General features: G+C 45.5%; 1 protein-coding gene across 1 annotated transcript; it reads right to left on the bottom strand.

Annotated features, from left to right (window-relative positions):
- Nucleotides 1–22620, bottom strand: LOC148165088 (solute carrier family 41 member 3-like). The gene is given in 8 exon segments (XM_088026876.1): nucleotides 1–859; nucleotides 2057–2146; nucleotides 2148–2206; nucleotides 6526–6660; nucleotides 16453–16532; nucleotides 17686–17830; nucleotides 20487–20633; nucleotides 22253–22620. Coding segments are annotated over 7 exon segments (864 nt in total). The 5' UTR covers nucleotides 20632–20633; nucleotides 22253–22620; the 3' UTR covers nucleotides 1–649.
- Between the last annotated feature and the right edge of the window lie 4500 nt (nucleotides 22621–27120).

The raw sequence follows: 27120 nt of genomic DNA, 5'->3' as shown, positions 1-27120 counted from the left end.
TCATTAAAATCTAAACAGAAGTTTTGCTTAAACATAAAAAGAAAAAAAGAAAAAACATTAACAGGATTAAATACTGGGAACAGATGAAGGGTGTGCAAGGAAGGGCTGTCTTGGGAAGGGCTGCACATTTGCAGGCACACTGGCAAAATGGCCCATGAAGCTCAGACCTGGTGAAGACTGTGCTTAAGCCACAGCTCAGTCCTGAGGCTTGGGCACAGAAGGCATCTCATTCCTGCTCCTCCCCAATCCAGGCTGCATGGGCACAGAACAGTGACAGCATATCTCCCAAGTGCACCGGACATGTCTCTTCCTTCAGCGTCTTCAGGCCAGAGTCCCCTGCTCTCCACACACACATGCACACTCGTTTGCACTCACCAAGCACATGAGTGTGCACTTATGTCTGGGAACATGCAGTCACATTCATACACAAACAATGCTTCTGATTTCAGGCCTCTCTCACCCTCATAGGCTCAGGTTCCAACTCCAGAGTCAAGATGTGTGTTAGTGTCCTTAGCAGACTGACAAAGGGCCACTGCAGAGGCAGGGTGTCAACCATCCTTCCTGAGGACACAGGCAGGGAGAAACTGTATTCTGTACCCTGCTGGTGTGAAGGAAAATTCTACTGAGAAACTGGGGCTGCCTGGGCTCATTAGGGAGGTCCACATGATGGTTCTGAGAAACCATCCAGCCCTGCATCACTCCTCAATAACCAGTTGATAAGAAAGCAGAGTGTCAGAAGGCCAGTCCCTAGGAGGTCCCCCAACCCTGTGAGATAGGAGATACAGTGGTTGTCTGGATCCAGGGCCTGGTGCCATGTCAGCCGAACCATCACTTCTGCCAGGTACAGAAGAATCGTCACCTGGCACAAGAGCAAGCAGACACAAAAAATAACAACTAAGTCAGAGAGTCAAGTGTCACTAAGAAACACTAGCAAATTTCAAAGGCAGATACCAAGGTGGACATGTCCACTCCAAGGAGCCCCCTTCCTCTAGCTTTTCTTGGGGTCAGTGCCCAGCTCTGAGCTCATGCAGAGGCAGGAAGTCCACCCTTATCCATACTTGCCTAGCCTCCCTCCCTGTGGTCAGGTCCTACTTGTGGCAAACTGAGGTGCCAGACAGACCATCTCTGCTACACCAACTCCTCTCACTGTCCTTGAAAACTCAAGACATAGACCTTATTGGGACTTCAATTTGAGTTTGTTGGAAGCCCTTGTATGGGCAGCTTTGGACAGTAAGGCTTTCCTGAAAGTGCCAGTAGTGAGCACAGTCCTGGCTTCATTCCAGGGCTCCTCGGTCCCCTGTCCCAGGCTGACTCCAGCCCTTTCCGTGCTCCTGCTCAAGACAGTTTGTCAGAGTGCCCCAACCCACTATTCAGGGTCAGGGACATGCTGCAATTGTAAATGCCCTAACTCAGGGAGATTTGAGCACGTCAGTCCCTAGCTCTAGCACTGCCCTCCTAGAATTGCCCATCAGTGTCCACAGTTATCTCTGCAGACAACCTGGGCCCACGAGGGGCATCAGTCAGCTAGTCTGGGCAGACAGTCTGCTGAGTACTACCCAGAGGCAGGCACCAGCTTAATCTCTTTCATCATGTCCTTATCACCATCCAGCCCTGACTAAAGTCCCTGCATGCCTTTCAGCAACACTCCAGCAGGGGGCTGGTCTCTGCCCACCCTGTCTGTGATGGTTGGTGTGCATGGCACAGTTTATCGGCTGGACCCAGTCATCAACTTGCTTCACAGCAACTTGCTGCAACTTCAGGATGAACCTTTGGTCCTGAGGAGTGTGCAGTGTGCTATACGTAGTATGGAGCGTGCCTTGTGGGGGGTGTACCCTATTAAATGTGCAGTGTAGCATGTGCTGTGTGGAATGTGCAGTGTGAAGTGTGCAATACAGAGTGTGGAATGGCCTCTCTGTCTGGATCATGCCCTTGGGCTTGAACAAGTTGACTCTTGTAAGATGGGGGTCCTAGAACCGCCCCCCTCACCAACCAAGACAAATCTTGCCGGCTGACCAACCACTGAATGCTGCTCTGATACTGCTATAGTCATCCTCACCTGGATCAGGCTTGCTAGCAGATAGAACACCACAAAGATCTTACTGTCTGGGACCAAATGGCCTTCCACCAAGTAGAGGATGTAGAAAAAAAATCAGATGGCCCCGAACCACCGGAAAGAGCAGGACTCGGGCTGATATGGAATTAATTTCTGGAAAAAAGAAAACCAAGGAGATTGTGTGACGTGCTAGGCAGCAGAAGCCACCTTGGCATGTGGCAGTCTCCAGTGAGGCATCCACATTCATTTATCTATTACATGAGTGTTTACTGAGCACCTACTATGTGGCAGGCACGTTCTTGCATATGGGGATATACTCCTGTCCCTTCCCTCATGGAACTGACATTTTAGGGAAGAGAGAGAGAGGGAAAAAGAACAGAATCGAGTAGCAGAAACAAACAAGAAAAGTCATTTCAAACTGACCAGTGTGAGGATGAAAATAAACCAGGATAATGTGGTAGAGAACAAAGTGTATGTTAGTAGGATGAATACTGGAGACTAGAAGCCCTCAAGAGAAGATGACATCTAGGCTGAGATACGAATCTGGAGGAGAGGACTCTGGGCAGAGGAAAGGGAACATGCAAAGGGCTTAAGGTGGAAGAGAGCTCTGGCATGTGGGCGAATGAAGGCTCAGCATGTGGAATTAGTAATCCAGGGAAGGGTGGCACACTCATGGGAGGCCTCAGGCAGCCCCTTCCTCACGCTAAGCCTCTGGGACTCATTCGGCACATTCTCTTTTGGCTTCAGTACTCTGAGAATTTGAGACTCTGCAAGAAGTGTGACTTCCTTGCCCCAACCACACACACTTAAAAATTGTAACATATGAATGCAACTGACTTCTCAACAGAAATAGAGTTTCAATAAAAAGTCTCCATTTGCCTCTGAGTTAATATATTTCATCAAACTAACAAGAAAGAGGAGGAACAACCATACAGCTTAGAAGCTAAAAACACTACCATAAAATAATATGTAGAGAGGCTGAGAACACTCAAGAGCTCCAAAATCTCTTCATGATGAAAAATTAGACAAGGTATGAAAAGATTCTTTGGAAAAAAAAAGTAGAAGCAAAATAAATAATTGCTATTGGTAGCTGGTCCTAAAACTCAAGAAAATCTATAGAAACGTTACATAAATAAGAATTCAGTAAAATATTTAGATGCTGCTATAGCATCTGGGTGTCCCCCACCACCCAGATCCATATGTTGTAAATCTAATCCTCAATGTGATGGCATTTGGAGATGATTAGGTCATAAGGGTATAGCACTCATGAATGTCATTAGTGCTTATAACCTTATAAAAGACATCTCGGACACTTCACCCCTTCCACCATGTGAGGACACAGTGAGAAGACAGCTGTCTACAAACTAGGAAGCAGGCCATCACCAGACAAAATTTGCTAGTGCCTTGACCTTGAACTTCCACAAACTACAACTATAAAAAATAAGCTTCTTGTATTTATGAGCCACCCATTCTATACTTCCATTATAGCAGCTGAACTAAGACAGATACAGAAATAATAGAGAAAAAGAAATAGATTTTCTTTTTTTAAAAGATTTTATTTATTTATTCATGAGAGAGGGAGAGAGAGAGAGAGAGAGAGACAGAGAGAAGCAGAGGGAGAAGCAGGCTCCCAAGGAGCAGGGAGCCTGATGCGGGACTCGATCCCAGGACCCCGGGGTCATGACCTGAGCTGAAGGCAGACGCTTAACCATCTGAGCCACCCAGACGCCCCTAGAAATAGATTTTCTATATATAAATGACAAATCAGAAAATTCAATGGTAATTTCCACTTCAAGACAGGATGGTTAGACATATTTCTTCCTATTCCTCTCACTAAATACAACTAAAAACCCTGGACATTATATATAAAACAAACATAAGAAGATTTGAAAAGGTGGAGAGAAAAGGTGGGCTGGCCAGGGACCTGGGGACCCAACAAACACAGAAATGAATTCCCTGAGTTGTTGTTTTGAGGGAGTTTTGCCTCATATATCCCAGACCAGATGCTAGAGCAGTCAGCAATCCAGAAATGTCAATGGCCACAGACAAAAAAAAAAAAAAAGAAAAGAAAAACCTCAACAAAAGCCCACTCTGTCTAGCCAAAAGTCCATAAGAGGGACAGCCTAGCAAAACACAGAACTTTTAGGCAACAACTTCTCTATTTCAGCCAAACATCACAGGAAAAACTGCAGCCCCACTTCCATCCGCAAAGGCCAAGAGGGGAGCCTGGACTTCTGACCAAATCTAGGTGGAATGTGCCACTCACCCCTCTGGTTGAGGTGGGATAGAGAAGGCTGAGTGGAGAGTAAGCAGTACTCTGCCTGGTGGTAATGAGCTCCCCACTCAACCATGTCTGTGAAAGCCATGTGGGCAGCAATAACAAAGCTTTCCTCTCCCTCTCAGCCAGGGTGGTGTCAGAGGAACGTGGACCCCTCCCCAGCCCACCAGCAATGAAGTGCTCCTCTTCCCCCAGTGTATGAACAGAGGTGGTGGGTTTGGTAGGGGTGGGGGGAAACCTGGACTTCTACCCCCACCTGGCAGTAAGGAAGCAAAGCATTCCCTTTCCTTCAGTAGTGCAGTGTCAGAAAAGGTAGCTGAAAGAGACTTAAATGAGATCCAGAGTTTCATAATATATACCCCGAATGCCTGGGATTCAATCTGAAATCACTTCTTATAAAAGAAAAAAAAATTCAACTTGAAAAGACAACCAACAGACACTAAGAATGAGATGACACAGATGGCAGAATTATCTGAAAGCAATTTTAAGGAATCCATTGTAGAAGTGCTCCAACCAGCAATTACAAATATACTTGAAACAAATAATAAAAATAGAAAGTTTTGGTAAAAAAAAATTAGAAAGTCTCAGAAAAGAAACAGAAGATACAAAGAAGACCCATGTGGAAATTTTAAAACTGAAAAAATACAATAGCCAAAAAAACCCCAAACAACTCAATGCAAGGGATGACTAGCAGAGTGAAGAGGGCAGAGGAAAGAATCCATGAACTTGAAAAAAAACTATGGAAATTAGCCAATATGAATAAGAGAGAATAAAATAGGCTGGGGGGAAAACTGAACAGAGACTCTAGGGCTTGTGGGACTGTAACAAAAGATCCACCATCATGTCATCAGAATACAGGAAGGAAAGGAAAAAGACAGTGGGGCTGAAGGTGTATCAAAGAAATCATGGCTTGAAATTTCCTAAACTTGGCAAAAGATAAATCCATGTACTCAAGGAGCTCAGTAAACCCCAAACATGGCAAACCCTCAGAAATCCACACCAATGTGCATCACAGCTCAAAAACTAAAAGGTAAAGAAAAAGTCTTGAAACAAACAAAAGACAAAAAAATAATTCTAATGACAGTAATTTCTCATCAGAAACCAGGGGATTCAGAAGAAAGTGGCACATTTTTCAAGTGCTGAAAAGAACCATCAACCTTGAATTTTATATCTGGCAAAAATATCCTTCAGGAATGTGCCAGCAAATCTACCCTAAAAGAATGGCTAAAGGTAGCTCTTTTTTTTTTATTTATTTATTCATAAGAGACAGAGAGAAAGAGAGGCAGAGGGAGAAGCAGGCTCCCCACTGAGCAGGGAGCCTGATGCGGGACTGGATCCCAGGACCCTGGGATCATGACCTGAGCCGAAGGCAGATGCTTAACCATCTGAGCCACCCAGGCGCCCTAAAGGTAGTTCTTGAAACAGAAAGGAAATGATTAATAGAAAATGCAGTGGGAGAAAAGATCCAAGTTTTAAAAGTAACAAAAAGAAAAGACCTCAAAAGGTTTCCAGTGGTTCTCAGAATAGAATCCAGTCTCCCTTCCTCAAGCTTCAAGGACCTATAACGAAACCCCTCCCTCCCTGGTCTCAGCTTCCTCCATCCTCTCCCTTGCTCGTTTTGCTCAGGTCTCCCTGGCCTTTCAGTTCTTCAGACTTACCAAGCTCCTTCCTGCTTCTGAGCCTTTGCTCAGGCTGTCCTCCTTGCCTCAAACGCTCCTCTTGCTCCAGCACGCCTCCTCCCCCCACACCCTCCCCTGCTCCCCCCATCATCCTCAGAGAGGAACTTGCCAAACCCAAATCTCAATATCTCCTGAAATTCCTTCCACTGAACCCTGTATTTTTTATTTTAAAACATGCCATAATTCGTAGTTAAATGCTCCTTTTTTTGGTATGTTTATCTGCTCTTCTACATCATGTAAATCCATGTGGGCAAGAATCAGCTTTCTCTGACTCATCACTGCAACCTGACACCTAGCACCTGGCAGAATTAAATATCTGAACGAATGGATGAATCAACTAGAGGCAGAGATAGGGAGTCAGGTCTCTGGGAGGAGGAGCTGTGTCCTTGACGATGATCTGGGCTGAGGTCAGCACTGGTCTTAGACATCTGTTGCTACAGAGCAGATTCCAATGATGGCAATTTTGACTTGTGTAAAGAAATGGCCACATGGCCTCTGGAAGACGCCAGACCCACCTGAGGTGCAGAAAGTGGAGCATGGGTTAGGCCAGAACTGTTTCATCCAGAGGGGGAGAACACCAGGCGTGCTCCACATGTGCAGGTAGGTGGAGATCCGGCTGGTCTGAATGGCCACCAGATTGCCACCAACACCTGGGAGGAGAAAAAGAATGTGGTTTCCCCTTTTTTATGCCAGTCTCTAAGTTCTATCTCTTATTTTAAGTCTATGTCCTCCAGGAAGCCTTCCTTGACTGATTCAGCACTGGATCTTTCTTCCTTCTCTCCCACTTTACCACAGATCTTGTTCGGTCCCAAGCAAGGGTAAACTGGACCTTGTGAATGAGGTACCACCTTGACAGCTATCTCTTACGGTGAAGGAAGTGTGACTGGCAAAGTAGGTGTTTAATACATATTTGTTGGGTAGAGGGAGGGGGTGTGGAATAGGAAGAGAGGGAGGGAAGACAGTGATAGAAAGGTCTATGGGAGGGTATCTTGATAAGCCATTCAAAGTCGTAGGATGTGACAGGAATCAGATTCCAGACTGGAACATCTGAGAAAAAGAAAGTTTTTTTTCCCCCTAAGGTGGGAAGGAGACAGAAGAAAAATTGGGGACAGCAGCAAGAGAAGAGGAGCTATCATATGCAACAGGCCTGGGGCTTACTGCTGAGGCCCCAGCTTCCACATGGAGTGGACTGTGCGCAGCCCTGCCACGACCCCAGGGCCCAGGAGACAAAGGTCATGCCAAGCTCCCTCTGCGGGGCCAGGATCTGGGACTGGCAGAGAACAGGGCCTACTCATGGCCATCTCCTTTAGAGGGTGGGTGGGCTGCCCCCATTTGATTTCCTCAGCCCCCTGGGGATTAATCCCTCACTGGGCCAGATGTGCCCCAGTGATCTCCAGAGGGAGAAACCAACTACCCTGGATACAGAGAATGGTCTGTGGGCAGAGGACAGCTGCAGATCTATTTTGCTAGATCCACATGATTTTTTTATGTATGTATATATGTATGTATGTATGTTCAGTCAGCCACCATATAGCACATCATGAGTTTCTGATGTAGTGTTCAATGATTCAATAGTTGCTTAGCACTGGGTGTTATACACATGATTTTAAAAAAAGGAAAAAACTTTTAAAAAGTAACTCAAATTAATTGCCAGCTTCTCCTAACAAGTCAATTGAGGCAACTCCAGACCTCCAATCTTGACAGGCAGCAACTGGCTGGAGCTGAGCAGGCCCCACTCCCTCCAACCCAAGAACATGCTCTGCAGCGTGACTGTTCCCTGCCACTCCTTGCAGCCCAGTTACTGTCACACCTGCTGAACTCATTCAAACTGCTTTTGTGGCACCAGAGGCATCTGAGTTGGTGACATACAAGGAAATCTCTCCAAGTGTTAAACATCGGGACCTGACTCAGGTGATGCAGTCCGCTAGGTGGCCAGCCCCTTGTGTGAGTGGCCAGCCCTGCCTCTGTTGGGAGCAGAACTACTGGGTCTCACTGACATGCAAGGTACAATCACCTGGGTTCCCATGGAAGTAGGGGGGAGGGGTACCCAAGGGCCTCTGAAGCCTGTTTCTTTCTTACTTTTTTTAAAGATTTTGTTAGGGGAGAAGCAAGATGGCAGAGGAGTAGGAGACCTAAATTTCCTCTGGTCCCAGGAATTCAGCTAGATAGGTATCAAACCATTCAGAACACCTACAAACTCAACAGGAAATCAAAGTAAATAGCAGCAACTCTCTGAACAGAAAAGCGAGCACTTTCTGGAAGGTAGGACGTGTGGAGAAGTGAATCTGAGGCGAAATTCTGGAAGATAGATGGCGGCGGGGAGGGAGCCTCCGTCAGCTGGCTACCGGCAAGTGATAGAGCACAGAGCACAAAATCGGAATCTGCTCCACTGAGGGACATCACTCCAGTGGCTAAACGGGGGGTGGAACCCTCGCTGGGACAGTGTGGTCTCAGGACCCTTGGGGTCACAGAAAGACTGGGGGTGCCTGAGTGCGGCAGAGCTCCCAGGTATTGGAGCAGGGAAGCCAGCTGCAGAGACGGAGCCAAAGAGTGGGCTCTCAGCTCAGCGTTGCCGTAAACCATGATCCGTGGCACAGCCAGGCCAGCGCTCTTCCAGCAGGGACCCAACAAGTGGCAGATCTGGGGAGACTCCCCTTCCTGCCCAGGGAGGAGTGGCGCAGGAGCGCACCTCAGGGATCTGCTGGGTTTGGAGACTCCACATGGGGTCGGGTGCCAGAGATAGAAACGCTCGGTCACAGGCCGGGTGAGCACAGAGTGCGGCCGGAGACTGGGGAGACAGGAGTGATTGACTGCTTTTCTCTAGGGGTGCACTGAGGAGTGGGGCCCCGAGTTCTTGGCTCCTCTGGGGTGGAGATTGGGAGGCCGCCGTTTTCACTCTCGTCCTCCAAAGCTGTACCGAAAGCTCGCAGGGAACAAAAGCTCTGGAGAGCAAACCCGAGCAGATTACTTAGCCCGCACCAAGCAAGGGCAGGGCAATTCCACCTCCGGCCAAGACATTTGGGAACCACTGCAACAGTCCCTTCCCCCAGAAGACCAGCAAGAATAGCCAGCCAAGACCAAGTTTACTGATCAGTGAGAATGGCAGAACTCCAGCACTAGTGGAATACAGCACAAAGAATTCATGGTTTTTTCCCCCCATGATTCTTTAGTCTTTCAAAGTTAATTTTTTAAATTTTCTTTTTTTCTTTTTCTATATTTTTTGGTTGAATTTTTCTTCTTTCCTTTTTCAACGAACATCTTATCAATTCATTTTTTAAAATATTTTTTAATTTTTCATTTTTTACAGTCATATTCTCTCTTCATTGTATTTAAAATTTGGGGATACAGTTTCTTCTAACAGACCAAAATATACCCTAAATCTAGTGTATGACATTGTCCTAGTGTCCTGCCTGATCACATTCTCTTTTTTAAAAAATTTTTTTCATTCTTTTTTCAACCAACTTCTTATCATTTCCTTTCTTAAAATCTTTTAATTTTCATCTTTACAGTCATATTCCATCGCTTCATATTTACCCTTATTTGTGTGTGTGTGTGTGTGTGTATATATATATATATATATATATATATATACATATATATATATATATATTTTCTTCCTTTAAAATTTTGGGAGACAATTTCTTCTACAGACCAAAATACACCCAAAATCTAGTGTGTGGCTCTGTTATTTTCACCAACCTGATCATATTCTTTTAATCCACCTTTCATTTCCCCCCAGTTTCTGGTATCATCTGATTTGTTTAGTGTATATTTTTCTGGGGTCATGGTTATTATCCTGTTAGCATTTTGTTCTCTCATTCTGCTATTGTCCTCTGGTCAAAATGACAAGATGGAAAAAAAACACCTCATAAAAAAGAATAAGAGGCAGTACTGACTGCCAGGGACCTAATCAATATGGACATTAATAAGATGTCGGAACCAGAGTTCACAATGACGATTATAAAGATACTAGCTGGGCTTGATAAAAGCATGGAGGATATTAGAGAAACCCTTTCTGGAAAAATAAAAGAACTAAAATCCAACCAAGTCAAAATCAAAAAGGCCATTAATGAAGTACAATAAAAAATGGAGGCTCCAACCGCTAGGATAAACGAGGCAGAAGAGAGAATCAGTGATACAGAAGACCAAATGATGGAAAATAAAGAAGCTGAGAAAAAGAGAGACAAACTACTGGATCACGAGGGCAGAATTCAAGAGATAAGTGATGCCATAAGATGACACAATATTAGAATAATTGGGATCCCAGAAGAGAGAGAGGAGCAGAAGGTATATTGGAACAGGCATCAAAATCCAGGAAGCACAGAGAACTCCTCTCAAAATCAATAAAAATAGGTCAACACCCCGACATCTAATAATAAAACTCCCAAGTCTCAGAGACAAAGAGAAATTCCTGAAAGCAGCTCGGGACAAGAGGTCTGTAACCTACAATGGTAGAATCATTAGACTGGCAGCAGACCTATTCACAGAGACCTGGCAAGCCAGAAAGGACTGGCATGATATATTCAGAGCACTAAACGAGAAAAATGTGCAACCAAGAATTCTGTATCCAGCTAGGCTGTCATTGAAAATAGAAGGAGAGATAAAAAGCTTACAGGACAAAAAAAGCTGAAAGAATTTGTGAACACCAAACCAGCTCTACAAGAAATATTGAAAGGGGTCCTCTAAGCAAAGAAAGAGCCTAAAACTAACAGACCAGAAAGGAACAAAGACAATATATAGTAACAGTCAACTTACAGGCAATACAATGGCACTAAATTCATACCTTTCAATAGTTACCCTGAATGTAAATGGGCTCAATGCCCCAATCAAAAGACACAGGCTATCAGATTGGATAAAAAAACAAAACCCATCGATATGCTGTCTTCAAGAGACTCATTTTAGACCCAAAGACACCCCCAGATTGAAAGTGAGGGGGTGGAAAACAAATTACCATGCTTATGGACACCAAAAGAAAGCTGGGATGGCAATCCTTATATTAGACAAATTAGATTTTAAACCAAAGACTATAATAAGAGATGAGGAAGGACACTACATCATACTTAAAGGGTCTATCCAACAAGAAGATCTAACAATTGTAAATATCTTTGCCCCTAACATGGGAGCAGCCAATTATATAAGCCAGTTAAAAATAAAATCAAAGAAATACATCGACAACAATACAATAATAGTGGGGGAGACCTTTACACCCCCCTCACTGAAATGGACAGATCATCTAAGCAAAAGATCAACAAGGAAATAAAGACTTTAAATGACACACTGCACCAAATGGACTTCACAGATGTATTCAGAACATTCTACCCCAAAGCAACAGAATACACATTCTTCTCTAGTGCCCACGGAACATTCCCCAAAACAGATCACATCCTAGGTCACAAATCGGTCTCAACCTGTAACAAAAGACTCGGATCATTCCCTGCATATTTTCGGACCACAATGGTTTGAAACGAACTCAATCACAAGAGACAAGTCGGAAATAACTCAAATACATGGAGACTAAAGACCATCCTACTAAAGAATGAATGGGTCAACCAGGAAATTAAAGAAAAATTTAAAAAAATTCATGGAAACCAACGAAAATAAAAACACAACTATTCAAAATCTTTGGGATGCAGCAAAGGCAGTCCTAAGAGGAAAGTATATAGCAATACAAGCCTTTCTCAAGAAACAAGAAATTTCTCAAATACACAACCCAACCCTACACCTAAAGGAGCTGGAGAAAGAACAGCAAATAAAGCCTAAACCCAGCAGGAGAAGAGAAATCATAAAGATCGGAGCAGAAATCAATGAACTAGAAACCAAAAGAACAGTAGAACAGGTCAACAAAACTAGGAGCTGGATCTTTGAAAGAATTAATAAGATTGAGAAACCCCTGGCCAGACTTATCAAAAAGAAAAGAGAAATGACCCAAACAAATAAAATCATGAATGAAAGAGGAGAGATCACAACCAACACCAAAGAAATACAAACAATTATAAGAACATATTATGAGCAACTCTATGCCAGCAAATTAGATAACCTGGAAGAAATGGGTGTATTCCTAGAGATGTATCAACCACCAAAACTGAACCAGGAAGAAATAGAAAACCTGAACAGACCTATAAACACTAAGGAAATTGAAGCAGTCATCAAAAATCTCCCAACAAACAGGAACCCATGGCTAGATGGCTTCCCAGGGGAATTCTACCATACATTTAAAGAAGAATTAATACCTATTCTTCTGAAACTGTTCCAAAAAATAGAAATGGAAGGAAAACTTCCAAACTCATTTTATGAGGCCAGCATTACCTCAATCCCCAAACCAGACAAAGACCCCATCAAAAAGGAGAACTACAGACCAATATCCCTGATGAACATGCATGCAAAAATTCTCACCAATATACTAGCCAATAGGATCCAACAGTACATTAAAAGGATTATTCACCACGACCAAGTGGGATTTATTCTTGGGCTGCAAGGTTGGTTCAACATCTGCAAATCAATCGATGAGATACAATACATTAATAAAAGAAAGAACAAGAACCATATGATCCTGTCAATAGATGCAGAAAAAGCATTTGACAAAGTACAGCATCCTTTCTTGATCAAAACTCTTCAGAGTGTAGGGATAGAGGGTACATACAACAGTATCATAAAAGCCATCTATGAAAAACCCACAGCAAATATCATGCTCAATGGAGAAAAATTGAGAGCTTTTCTCCTAAGGTCAGGAACACGGCAGGGATGTCCACTCTCACCACTGCTATTCAACATATTATTAGAAGTCCTAGCCACAGCAATCAGACAACAAAAAGAAATCCAAGGCACCCGAATTGGCAAAGAAGTCAAACTCTCACTCTTTGCAGATGATATGATACTGTATGTGGAAAACCCAAAAGACTCCACCCCAAAACTGCTAGAACTCATACAGGAATTCAGTCAAGTGGCAGGATATAAAATCCATGCACAGAAATCAGTGGCATTCCTATACACCAACAACAAGACAGAAAAAAGAGAAATTAAGAAGTCGGTCCCATTTACAATTGCATCCAAAACCGTAAGATACCTAGGAATAAATCTTACCAAAGTGGCAAAATACTCATGAAAGAAATTGAGAAAGACACAAAGAAATGGAAAACCATTCCATGTTCATGGATTGGAAGAACAAATATTGTGAAAATGTCTATGTTACCTAGAGCAAATCTACACATTTGAGGCAATCCCTATGAAAATACCATCCACTTTTTTCAAAGAAATGGAACAAATAATCCTAAAATTTGTACCGAACAGAAAAGACCCCGAATTGTTAGAGGAATGTTGAGAAAGAAAAGCAAAGCTGGTGGCGTCACAATTCCGGACTTCAAGCTCTATTAGAAAACTATAATCATCAAGACAGTATGGTACCGGTATAAAAACAGACACATAGATCAATGGAAAAGAATAGAGAGCCCAGAAATGGACTCTCAACTCTATGGTCAACTAGTCTTCAACAAAGCAGGAAAGAATATCCAATGGAAGAAAGACAGTCTCTTCAACAAATGGTGTTGGGAAAATTGGACAGCCACATGCAGAAGAATGAAACTGGACCATTTCCTTACGCCACACACAAAAATAAGACTCAAAATGCATGCGCAGCCACACTGCTCTGGGTTTCAGTCTGGAGGGCTGCTTTCCCTGTCACTACACATGTAGTGAGAAGAAGGATCCAATGTTCATAGCAGCAATGTCCGCAATAGCCAAACTGTGGAAAGAGCCAAGATGCCCTTCAACAGACAAATGGATAAAGAAGACGTGGTCCATATATGCAATGGAATATTACTCAGCCATCAGAAAGGATGAATATCCAACTTTTGCATCAACATGGATGGGACTGGAGAAGATTATTCTAAATGAAATAAGTCAAGCAGAGAAAGTCAATTATCATATGGTTTCACTTATTTGTGTAACATAAGGAATAGCATGGAGGACATTAGGTGAAGGAAGGGAAAAATGAAGGGGGCGAAATTGGAGGGGGCAGATGAACCCTGAGAGTCTATGGACTCTGAGAGACAATCGGAGAGTTTTAGAGGGGATGGGGGTGGAGGGATGGGTTAGCCTGGTGATGGGTATTAAGATGGCACATATTGCATGGAGCAAAACAATGGTGTTATACGAGAACAATGAATCATGGAACACTACAACGAAAACTAATGAGGTACTGTATGGGGACTAACATAATAAAATTAAATTAAACTTAAAAAAATAGTCTCAAAATGGATGAAAGACCACAATGTGAAAGGAATCCATCAAAATCCTAAAGGAGAACACAGGCAGCAACCTCTTCAACCTCAGAAACAGCAACTTCTAGCTACACATGTCTCCAGAGGCAAGGGAAAGAAAAGCAAAAATGAACTATTGGGACTTCATCAAGATAAAAAGCTTTTTGCACAGCAAAGGAAACAGTCAACAAAACCAAAAAACAACCAACAGAATGGGAGAAGATATTTGCAAATGACATATCAGATAAAGGGCTAGTATCTAAAATCTATAAAGAACTTATCAAACTCAACACCTAAAGAACAAATGATCCAATCAAGAAATGGGGCAGAAGACATGAACACACATTTCTGCAAAGAAGACATCCAAATGGCCAACAGACACATGAAAAAGTGCTCAACATCACTCAGTATCAGGGAAATACAAATCAAAACCACAATGAGATACCACCTCATACCAGTCAGAATGGCTAAAATTAACAAGTCAGGAAATGACAGATGTTGGCAAGGATGCAGAGAAAGGGGAACCCTCCTACACTGTTGGTGGGAATGCAAGCTGGTGCAGCCTCTCTGGAAAACAGTTATGGAGGTTCCTCAAAAAAGTTGAAAACAGAGCTACCCTATGACCCAGTAATTGCACTACTGGGTATTTACCCCAAAGATACAAATGTAGTGATCCGAAGGGACACATACATCCCAATATTTATAGCAGCAATGTCCACAATAGCCAAACTATGGAAAGAGCCTGATGTCCATCGACAGATGAATGGATAAGGAAGATGTATATATATATATATATATATACAATTGAATATTATGCAGCCATCAATAGGAATGAAAGCTTGTCATTTGCAACGACATGGATGGAACTAGAGGGTAGCATGCTAAGCGAAATAAGTCAATCAGAGAAAGACAAGTATCATATGATCTCAATGATATGAAGAATTTGAGAAACAAGGCAAAGGATCATAGGGGAAGGGAGGGAAAAATGAAACAAGATGAAACCAGAGAGGGAGACAAACCGTAAAAGACTCTTAATCTCAGGAAACAAACTGAGGGTTGCTGGAGTGGGGGGTGGGAGGGATAGGGTGGCTGGGTAATGGACATTGGGGAGGGTATGTGCTATGGTGAGCACTGTGAATTGTGTAAGACTGATGAATCACAGATCTGTACCCCTAAAAGAAATAATACATTATATGTTCATTAAAAAAAAAGATTTTATTTATTTATTTATTTTTTGACAGAGAGACAGCACAAGCAGGGGGAGCGGCAGGCAGAGGGAGAAGCAGGCTCCTTGCTGGGCTGGGAGCCCGATGTGGGACTCGATCCCAAGACTGCAGGATCATGATCTGAGCCAAAGGCAGACACTTAACCAACTGAGCCACCCAGGAGTCCCTGAAGCCTGTTTCTACAGACCCAGAACACCAGGGCCTGGGACCAAGCGAAGTGTGCAGTAAGTTATCACGTTTGGTTCCTCTCCTGACTGGCTGGTCCCATTTATAGATTCTTATCAGAAGCTGGACACGAACCAAGCTTTGGTTAAAAGAGGGTCCTCACCATAAATGCCCACAGGGTCTAAGCCTAAAAGGTGAATCAGTGAAATGTTGGGTGAAAGACAACGGGGAATGGAGGGGATTCAGGCAAACAGAACAGCATAAATCCTATCTCAGTGGCAGCTGATTCTCACCTCACTGAGATTGTAAATTCAGTACTATCACAGCCTTGCTTTTTAAGGAGAAAACAGAAATCCAGATTTTTATGTGCAAATGTCTGAGTTTTAAATGTCATCAATGAATCTAAGTTTAAAAACAAAACAAAACCATGAGAAGCCAACACCCCAGTTCTGAAGGCCACATTCTGTCTGCAGGGGCCAGCAAATCCTGGCTTAGACACGGTATGCCTTCAACAGGTGGGATTTAGCTCTGCGGGAAGGCTCAAGTCTCCGTGGTGACTAGGAGGAAAAGGGTGTGAGCTGGTGGAACAGTGGGCAGGGTTTTCTCCCCAAGGATCTCCTTCCACCTGAGACAAACCAGTCCAGCAGCTGCTGCCCAGCAGAAGCATGGCCATGGCTCTGAGGGCCTGGGAACAGATCTCTGAAGTTGCTGCTGTCAGATCCCATTGCCCTGGCCCTGGGGGCCGGCACAGCCCAGCACACTGAGGACCCCAGGTGACGGTGCTGCCGATACCTACCACATATAATGGGAGTAAATATGGCCATGCCTTTGTACTGCTGTTTAGAAATAGTTTTGTTCAAGATGAGCCCTCCGAAACTGGGGAGAGAGTAGAGGGCAAATGGTTAGTTTACCCTTGTAGATGACCTGGCACACCTCTATACAAAATGTTTCATCAGCCTGCCTTCTCAGCTTAGCAAACACTTTCCTGACCCCTACACAAAATATCTGTTGTAGCCAAGCTGGTCTCCCCAGTGTCCTCTGCACTATGCGTGCTTGCTTCTCCACCTGTATTCTGAGCCTCAGCTGTTTCAGAAGACCCATCAGATAATGTCAGCCCATTAAAAACAAATGACAAACTCCCCTCCAAGGCCACTTAGCTGGCTGGGCTCTGCCACGTGACCCACGCCCTGAAATGTAACTGAAATGCTAGTTTCCTGAGCAGAAAATGGAACCTGCATGAGTATCGTCCCATGCTGCTTGTTCTCAGAGATGCCACAACAAGACCTCACTCCCACCAGCCCCTGTAGTTTAGCAAAGGCTGCCCTGCCGCTATAGCCCTGGAAAAGTTAGACCAGTTTGTATAAGGAGCCCAGGAGCTTTCTGGAAGCAAAGACACCTAGCCCATAACTCCTTCTCCCTGAGATTCAAGGTTAGGAAGGCACCTCAGAAAAGACTGGGTGGCCCCTGTCCAGGTCTACTAACAGAAAGGGCTCTGGAGGATCAGGTTTCAAGGGTAGAAGACCTGAGATGAGCTGAAGGGCCCAGGGCCAATAATCCCTCAGCCTCCCAGGTCCCATCAGCAGCCATGCTATAGAAGTGGTGTTCACAGAGGCAGGTAGGGGGCTCCCTACAGCCTAAGCAGGGGTCCAGGCCAGTGAGAGCTCTGGCAGCATGGGAGCGGGAGACCCAGTGTCCTGCAGCGCCATGATGGGGCAGGGAGTGGAAGCACTAGTGCACCCATCCGATGTTCCCAGGTTGGCTCTGCCTGGCTCTCTGGTGCTCCTGCAATTGTAAATAGGGCTGCCTCTCAGAATAAGTAAGGCCTAAGGTTCCTGGTGAGAGGGAAAGAGATGAAGAATAAAGAGGTATGACTCAACCAGCACCAGGACTTTAGGGAGGAGCCCACAGCAACCATGAGTGCCGCCCTCACTCCAGAGGTTCTGCAGCTCTCAGGCCACTCTCCTTGTCCACAGAAGCCACGGGTGGTGTGTGAAGGGAGAAGTTGGTGGCAGCCCTCGCTCATGCTCACCTGCTGATGACCATCGCTAGGATGATTGGGAACCACCCAAACTTCAGGATCTTCATGATGGGTGGGTTCTGCTTGGCAATGAGGACCCAGACGGGGATCAGGGCCATGAAGCCAATACACAGCAGCGGCGTCAGATATCGATTGTCTGTGGGGAGAGGGAGGGGACGCATGCCAGGGCACATGAGCATGGCCTGCTGGGCCATGGCCTGGGTTGCAAAAGTGAGGGGTGGGCAGAGAGCTAAAAGCACTAGAGGTCTGAGGAGACACTTCTGTCCCCAGCAGCTTAGAATGGGCCAACCTAACATACCTCTCAAAGAATTTGTACCATCTCATGAAGCAACTGGAAAAGCTCCTCTTTGTCCTCAATTCCTGTCACTGTCCCCTTCACCTTTCTTTTTTGCTATTTTCCTGACATAAGTACCCTCTTCCATCTCCTCCCATGCCAACCTAGTTATTATTATTAATGGTGGCATTTATAGGATTGTGACCATGGGCCAGCACCGTGCTCAGCATTTCCCAAGCACAAACTCATTTCACATTCTCAACTACCCCTCAGATAGGCATACTACAGTGTGACGAGGTGGCCCACGAGGACTCGAGCCAGCATGCAGAAATCAGGGCTAATGCCAGAGTTAACTAATGATGCCAATCCTGCTTCTGGCTGAGGCCAGCCCAAGGTGACCTCCTTGGCATCCATGGGTCTCAGGGCCCAGAACATGGCCAGCTTTGCAGCTACTCATGCCCATGTCATTTTCTTGCACTGGTGTGAGTCATGAAAACACACCTGAATGTGGGACACCTGACTGTACCTCGGGTCCGGCCAGGGCCCAACACACACCAGCACCATTCTCACTCACACTCTTCCTGCTTATTCTCTGTGTGTCACCTTCCAAATGCACACAGAACAAGACACCAGCTTTCTCTAGAACTGTCTTCTCACCCCTTAGCCCTGCTTCCAAAGGGCAGGCTTAGGCAGGGTGGTGCATGCCCCTCTGCAGAGTGGGCCTCAGCACTCAGAGGTGTGCAGGTGGGTCTGCGCCCCACACCCCCTTTCTCTGAGCAGCATCATTAGGAGCATCTCCCACTCGTCTTTCTCTGCACTAGGCAATCACGGTCCATTCCTTTCCTTGAGCAACTACAAGGAAGGGTGGGCCACAGGTGCCCATGGTGGGCTCCGGACAAAGTGCTCCATGGCAGAAGTGGCCAGCCTCTTCACCATCCCAGGAGATGAGGGACGAGCCCAGCAAGCTCTAAGCACGTTTCGAAGGCTCTGGAAGGCAGCAGCCTATAGGGGCACTACTTGTGGGACAGTTTTGCAGGCCAGTTGTTCTAGAATGACTTGGAAGCCCTGACAGAGGTTCCACCTCATATTTTCCCACCACCATGATGAGTACATCCCCCCGCATATGGCTTGTCTTCCCAACTGCACTGACAGGTGACACAGTCGTCAGTGAAGATTTATCCGATACACACCAGGCCCAGTGAACCCCCCAAGCACACCCAAGGTGTAGTCACAGTCTAATTTGAGAGATGGACCAGCCCAACACTACTCAACGGCTAGTAAGTCATGTGTTGAAATGCGCACTATTTCAGTAGGGGTACAGCAGGGTGGAGAGGAAGGGTCTCGGGACACCTATAAAACTCCATTAGCCAACCCATACACAAATCTTATTTTATAAATTCAGTTTGGTTTAAAAGGAAAATTAGGTCATCTTATCATTGGATCTTCACTGCCACTTACAGGAACTTTGAGAATCTCCCAACCATTAAACATTGGTGGCAAGCATATCCCGGGGTGGCAAGGAGCCAGGCCCAAGGCTGAGAGGGAAAGGTTTCCAGGGCCTGAATACTCTCAGTGGCAGGTACTCTGTCAGTATGCTTCAGATGCCATCATGGAGATGCTGGGTGATCTCTCATGGTCCTGGGTCCACATTCCCACAGGGCAATGCTAAGCCGGAGCTTCAGTGCAGCTGTGCCTTTGTCCAGGCATTTCCTCCAATGCTCCCCACTGTCCTCTTCACCATCCGCACCACTCACTGATGCCACCTGCCCCCCTCCCAGCACTCAGGGTTGTGACCATGCTCAGAATCCACACTTACTAGATCCAAACAACTGCAGGTGGCCAGCTTAGGTGGAAAGTAACAACTGTGACACTCAGAGGGGAGTGGTCAGCTGTGGAAACCTAGCAGGTGAGAACCATCTGGCAAGGGGGATGCTGCCTGGTCACACTGCCCAGGGCATGAACAAACCTCGGTACTCCCAGGACACACCTGGGGAGACCCCTGGTGGGGTCAGAGCCTCTAGCCGTGAAGGCCCATCATACAAGATGTGTGACTGTCTCCCTCAGCTGCTGACCAGGGCACCGGACCACCTTCTGAGGAGCCCTGGGCTCCTCACACCTTTGGAGGGACCATATGCTGCTGCTGCCCATGGCTGTGACACTGCTGCTTGGGAGTCCCTTCCTGGGTGGTTTGTATGTGTCCAACGTGAACTGCCTTCCCATGGAGCTCTGTTAGCCTCCAGTCCTCCCTGGCCTCCCCGTGCACCCCTGTCCTAAGGGGGACACAGACAACATATCTGTTGACCCGAGTGGTTGGGAAAGCTTCAGATACCTGCTACAGAACACCTCAAATCTGCTGAATGACCTCAGGCTTTGTCTTGGGAAAAGTAGGATTTCTGACCCCACAATAGACCCCATAGGTTCCTTTCTGTGTGAGGGTGCCTGATCTGAATGCTGTGGGCTGGGTGCGGATGTCATACCCAGACCTCCTCGTGCCCCCCCCTTCTTGGGGCACCCCTACCTTTGTGTTTGTAGAAGAAGCTGCTGACAAAAGCCAGAAGGGACAATGTAGTGAGGTCTCCCAGGCTGGCAGCAATAGGCGTGGCAATGTTGTCTGGGTTGAGCCCGAGCTTCGGAGCGCCAATCACTATACAAACCATCAGCATTCCTGCAGAGAGGAGACAGAGGAAACTCAAAGCACAGGATGAGAAGGTGGCCGTGAGGCTGCTCAGTAATGCCTCGATCCACATAGCCCGAGCCTGGAGCCAGGCTGCCCTGACACTCAGTTTCACTGCTATGCTGGAGCCTGAGAATCAGGCAGTGGCAGTGGGAGGTTGGGGGGGGTGGACCCCTGTGACAGCCTGCAAAGAGCAGCCTGAAAGCTTTGATGATACACTCAAACCCATGGGGGAGATAGCAGGGAGTTGACTCCCGGGCTCCCCAACACCTGGGACTACAGACATGAAGCTCACAGCCCCTCACTGCAGGAAAGAGGACTCCAAAACTGCTGTGAACGATGGAGTCCCAGGGGCAGGGCATGGCCTCTTGTGTCCACTGGAGTCCCCAGGGAAACAGGTACCTTGGTGGGATTAGCAACGCGAGAGGTTTGTTAGGGGCAAAGACTGTGAGGGGGGAGTTGGGGGCAGGGGAACCAGGAGAGCCACAGGGTGGTGCACAGGGCGCCCAGGGTGGGAGAGGGGGAGGGTAGGAAGGGGAAGCAGGTGCAGACTGCACTGAAGTACTTTCAGTGGGGCCACATCTCTGGGGAACAGGCCCATGTTGGGAGCCCAGCAGGGCCACCACTAGGTGCAGGCAGCAGGTGGCCTCTGCCAGTGGGGCTGGGGGTGGAGTTTCAGGTGCTGCACTGGAGACCTCCCCAGGGCCTACTTTCCGTCTTGACCCTGTGTTCTAAGGTGATAGTCGTGTGTCATCTTCTAGCCCTCGGCCACTGCCTAGGACTTCAACCAACCAACAGTGTCACACGTGCATCTTTAAGAAGACACTTTGTATCTTGGCTATTGATGTTTTAACATTTTACCCAGTATTCATAACTCTAAACAAAATTATTATTCTCACCTCAATGCCATACTAATTGACCACAGTTTGTGCCCTGTTTCATGACCAGGTCATAGCTGCTTTCTCTTTTGAAATGTCAGTCCTAAGTGAAGTTGAGTCTGCACAGCTGGTGGTCTGGTAACAATCCCACAGGGACTACACAGACACCACCAGTTTGAGAGCACCTACTAAAATCCACCAGCACCACCACCGCCACCACCTGGCTTTACAGCAGAGTCACATCGAGGTCACACAAGGAGCCACCAGCAATGTTTCTGAACTTCTACACATCTCTGGACAATCCGGCTATGTCCATGCTGGTGAGCTCCGCCCCCTCTCTGGGCCTTAGTTTCCTCATCTGTAAAATGGGGAGTTAGGAATGGCATTCTCTACAGGGCCCCACAGAAACAGGACTGGCCTCCTGAATCGTCTGATGGTGCTGTTTTCATTTTATTTTTTATTTTTTTTAAAGATTTTATTTATTCATTCATGAGAGACAGAGAGAGAGACAGAGAGAGAGAGAGAGAGAGAAGCAGAGGGAGAAGTAGGCTTTCCACGGAGCAGGGAGCCCGATGCAGGACTCGATCCCAGGACCCTGGGATCATGACCTGAGCCGAAGGCAGACGCTTAATGACTGAGCCACCCAGGCGCCCTGATGGTGCTGTTTTCAGAAGAGACTTCATGTCAAGCATCTCCTGGGCTCTAATTCTCCAGAAGGTGTGGCGTACTCACCCTGCTCTTCCGTTGGCCAGACTGCTACAGGTATCTGGCCAGGAGCACACTCCTACCCAGGGAAGCGCAGCTTGTGAATCTGCTCCTGGGTTTCTGCACTTGTACCCTCCCTCCTGATTATATACACTAGCACAGGAAGGAACAGAATTCACCACATAGCCCGCCACATCATCTTACAGAACACTGAGCTCAAAGGGGTTTTATGAGCAGTCAGATGGAGGACAGAAGTGTAAATGCAAATCCAATTTATTGTTTTCACTTATTCCTTCTTGTACTTGCACATGGTTTGCAAGAGACACTCAGACCAGAAGAGAACCAGAATAAAGCCCATTCATTCAGCAAACATTTAGGAGCTAAAATACGCCTATTTTAGGTAATGAAAATAACCATCAGATTAACATAACAATAAAAAAATTTAAAAGAAAAGAAAAGAACCATCAGGCTCTGCACTCACACAGTAAATGCCTGTTGGGCAGAGGAACAGAGAGTGCACAAATAAGTGAACAAGAATTTGAAGTAAACAAACAGGACATGAAAAGAAAGCATGACTGTGAATGGGGGGCTACCCTAGACACTTGGCCCTTTGTGCTCGTGTATGGATGTCTCACTGCACCAGAATATCAACATCACAGAACGGTGCAGTCACTCACCAGAGCATCCCTAGCACCGCAACAGTGCCTGGCACGCAGCAGACACTCAGTAAGTACTGAGGAAATGAGCGAAGGGGTGACATTCTACAGTAACTGCCTGGCCACTGTCATGCGTGAGCTCATGTCTGTCAATGCTTGTGTCTTCCCGCCTTCTGCAGACACATAGGAAGCAATTGATGTGTGGCAGGCAGTGTGATAGGAACAGAACTGGAGAAGCAGGGCCCCTGTCTGAGGTGCTGACATTTTAGCAAGGAAGTGAGACAGAAAATGAATGAAGAAAGTGGATGATTACAGATTTTCACAAGTGCTCTATAAGGAAAACAGGTGCACGGCGCAGAAGAGCATGGTGGCAGCTGGGGAGAAGGGCGGAGGATGGAACGTGTGCAAGGGCCACCTGCAGAGATGAAACTGAAGTTAAAACCTGAGCCTTGCTCCCCACCATGACTGCAGACTCCAGATCCCACCACAAGCCCATATGCAAGCCATGCTTGAGAAATGTTTAAAGACTAACTGAATGAGTAAGTGAATGAATGAATGGATGGATGGATGAAGAAATGAATGTGTCTACTGAGCAAAGGCCAGTTCTTTAAACAAGCAGAGGGAAGAGATGTGGAGTCAGCAGCTCGCTCTGGCACACACACCCTGCCTAAGAGTAGGACTCATCATCTTCCCTGCCCACCTTTAAGGTGCGTCTTGGTAACCCAACAGGCTTTCCCCCAGCCCCTGGCAGGATATATGAGGCTCCACCATTAGTGCTCCCATCTTTCACATCTCAAGGAATTGCAACACAAAGAGCTGAGAGCAGAGCACTGAGGAAGGGGGGCGGAGCAAGCTGGGGGGGTGGTCACTGGGGTGGGCGCACAGCTCACCGAGGGCAAACGTGGCAAGGAAGGCGGTGATGACGCTACTGGCACACAGCAACTGCACCTTTGCCACATCTAACTCCTCCCTAGACACAGCGCCCAGCAGCAGGGCGGCCACAGCAGCCAGGAGCCCCACGACGGTGGCCTGCACCTGTCAGGGCAGAAATCAGAAATGTGAGGAAAGGTGCCACTGACCACCATCACTCCTCCCTGCCTTTCACTCTGCCTCCTCTGTGACCTTGAGAGGTCAGTATGTCACTCACCACTACCTCTCGTCCCTTACCCTAAAGTCTGCCAATGGCCCCTCCAACCTGGGAAAAACAAAGACTAACACCTTGCTTCAATCCAACTCCCTTGAAAACTGTTGTTTTCCTGTTCTGCAGCTAGCTCAATGCCATCTTGCTTCATGAAATCTTCATCTTCTACTCGGCCCTTGGCCAAAGGCCACCAGTCTCTTGCCTGTGGCTCCTCCCACGGCTCTAGGCAAAAGTGCTCTCCAGCTGTACAGACAACCAATCTCCCCTGCAATGTGGAAACACTCCATGATCCACAGCTACACCTTGGAAGCCTCTGTGTACAATTTCCATCTTTCTCCCTGGCTTCCTTCCTTGGCACTTGCTCTGCATGCTGGTGCCCCCTTTCTCTACATTCTCCCCCATCCCAGCTGCAGTTCCCATTTCATCTTGGTGGGGACACATCTCTGCTGCTCACTCAGGCCAGTACCATGATGTGTCCAGGTCTGAGTATCAATACTGGCACCTGTTATCAGTACAGTTGACCCTTCAACAACAGAGGCATTGGTGTGCCGATGCAGGTGAAAATCTGTGTATAACTTGCGACTCCCCCAGAACTTAACTACTAATAGCTTACTGTTGACTGGAAGTCTTACCCATAACATAAAGTTACTTATATCCTTACAATTCAGTAAGCTAGAGAAGAGAAAATTAAGAAAATCATAAGGAATCATACACTTACAGTACTGTATTTATTGAAACAAATCTGCATAGGGGCAGACCTGCCCAGTTCAAACCTGTGTTGTCCAAGGGTCAACTGCAATTCAAATGTCTTAATGGAAATGGAAACATGTTGTGTTATTAAAGAAGGCTGAATAAACAGAGAACTTTACCGTATACATGGATGAAACTTGCTCCCCAAGTTAACCTATATAATTCCAATCAAAGTCCCAACAAGCTTCTTCATGGCACTTGACAACTTATCTTAAGTTTCACAAAGATGAGTAGATGTGCAAGAATAGCCAAGACAATTTGAGAAAAAAGATCAAGAGGGAGTTTTGGCACATTCATTATCAATACATAGTTTTAAGGCTATAGTAATTAAAACATGGTGGTATTGGCAGAGAAATAGACAAATAGATCAGCAGGACAGACTGGTGTCCGGGAATAGTATCATGAATATATGAAAATTTAATATATAAAAATTTAATAAAGATAAAAGTGGCATTTCAAATCAGTATGGAATGGGTGGATACTGAATAAACAGGGAAAGGGAAAGCAGGCATCTGTCTGGGGGGAGAAAATATATTTCTACTTTATACCGTGCGTGCGCGCACACACACACACACACACACACACACACCACTAAACATAAAACCTCAAGTGTAAAACAGGAGAAAATATAGAAAAGTATGTTTCAGATTTTGGATTAGAAAGGGACTCCTTCTGAAGATATAACATGTAAAATCTATAAAGAAAAATAGAGATAAATGTATATAACTCCAAGTATGACTTCTATGCGATACCAGAAATTCAAAGATGGAGAGACAGCTGGAGAAAATATCTCCAGCATTTACAACTAATAAAGTGTTAGTGATCAAAATAACAAACCAATGGCAATTTTTAAAAAAGACAACCTGAAAGAAAAATGTACAAGGGGTATGGATAGACAATTCACGTAAAAGGAAATACAAATGGCTAAGAAACACACAAAAATGTGACCAACTTCCTGAATAATCAGGAAAATTTAAAATAAAATCCCAATTTGATAGTAGGTATCATTTCTTTGTAACTGACGTTGGTCTTCCTCTACTAAAAGGTCAGTGCCATCTCTGCAGGTGCTCAGCCCTCATCTGTGCTCATCCAATCAATGAATGAATTAATGGATGGGATATACTATTTTTATCCATCAGACTAGGTAAACTTAAAATTTAAAAGGCCAATAACATGAGATACACATTGACAAATATATGGGAAAATGGTTCTCTTATACATAGATGTGATATAATTGGTACAAGAATTTGGGGGGAGGGGATTTCGTTACTCTTTATGATCCAGCATTTTCCCAGGAATACATTTGCACATGTGAACAAAGAGTCACAAAATAATGATAATGATGACTGGAGCTGATATTTACTGAGTGCTTACTATCTGCTATTCTCAGTGATTTTCATTCATTAAGTCACTCTTAAAAGTACAAGTAACAGAATTATATGTCCAGTACAATACTTCTAATGCTTAAAAAACACAGAAAGTTGTATCATATATTGTCTATGGACACATACATATATATGGCAAATGCAGGAAGTCATTCAGAAGAATACTTTCAATGCTGGTGAGGTTATGGAGAAATTAATAACTGAAATATTAATACTGGTCTATTATTTGGTACTAAGAATTCAAATATCTTATAACCTTTTTGGAAAAAAATCTAGAACTTCAAATTGTTCATACCTTGTGAACTTGTGGGAACTTCTCTTAAGAAATTCATGCAAAAGAGAATAATTTCATTGCAGTATAATTTATCGAGTAGAAGCATACAAACAATTGCAGGTGCACACTCGTGGTGACAGTTGAAAGAAGTGGAACAGGGCTGAGTCTGGACAGTTGGCATTGGCCCTGCCAATGTTGTTAAATATCACTCTTGGGTATATTTGTGATAGAATACAAAGTTATTAAAAAGTTCAATTATGAAATTTATTGTACCACTTGTGATTCAATGTTAAACTTTTTAAAAAATGGGGGAGACAAAATTATATCCATGCTATGATCAGGACAATGTGCCAAGCCAGTGCCTGGCCCAGAGTGGGACTTAATGAATGTTTGTTGAGAATCAATCATGTGGAAATGTGCATGCATATGGGTAAGGACTTGGTGACTTGTAGCTGAGGCATTTATAACCTGCCCCTTGTCAGACCCTCTGTTAAGGGCATCACGAGCATCTCATTTAATCTCCAAAGTTCTTCAGCCACAGGCTGGGGTCCTGGCCTATGTGACTCAGCTCAAGTGGGGAAGGCAGACATCTAAACACAGAATGGCAACCAGGGCAGCCCCAGCAGCTTGTACAAGGCCCCAGAGAGTACCCGGTATCGGGCTGGAACTGACTGGAGCTTCACTGCCAG

Source organism: Eumetopias jubatus, unplaced genomic scaffold (assembly GCF_037043125.1).
Source record: "Eumetopias jubatus isolate StellerSeaLion01/CBP00866 unplaced genomic scaffold, mEumJub1_p1.0 scaffold_1, whole genome shotgun sequence".
Classification (NCBI taxonomy): domain Eukaryota; kingdom Metazoa; phylum Chordata; class Mammalia; order Carnivora; family Otariidae; genus Eumetopias; species Eumetopias jubatus.
The sequence above is the reverse complement of the archived record's forward strand: the minus strand, read 5'-3'. Positions and strand labels throughout refer to the sequence as shown.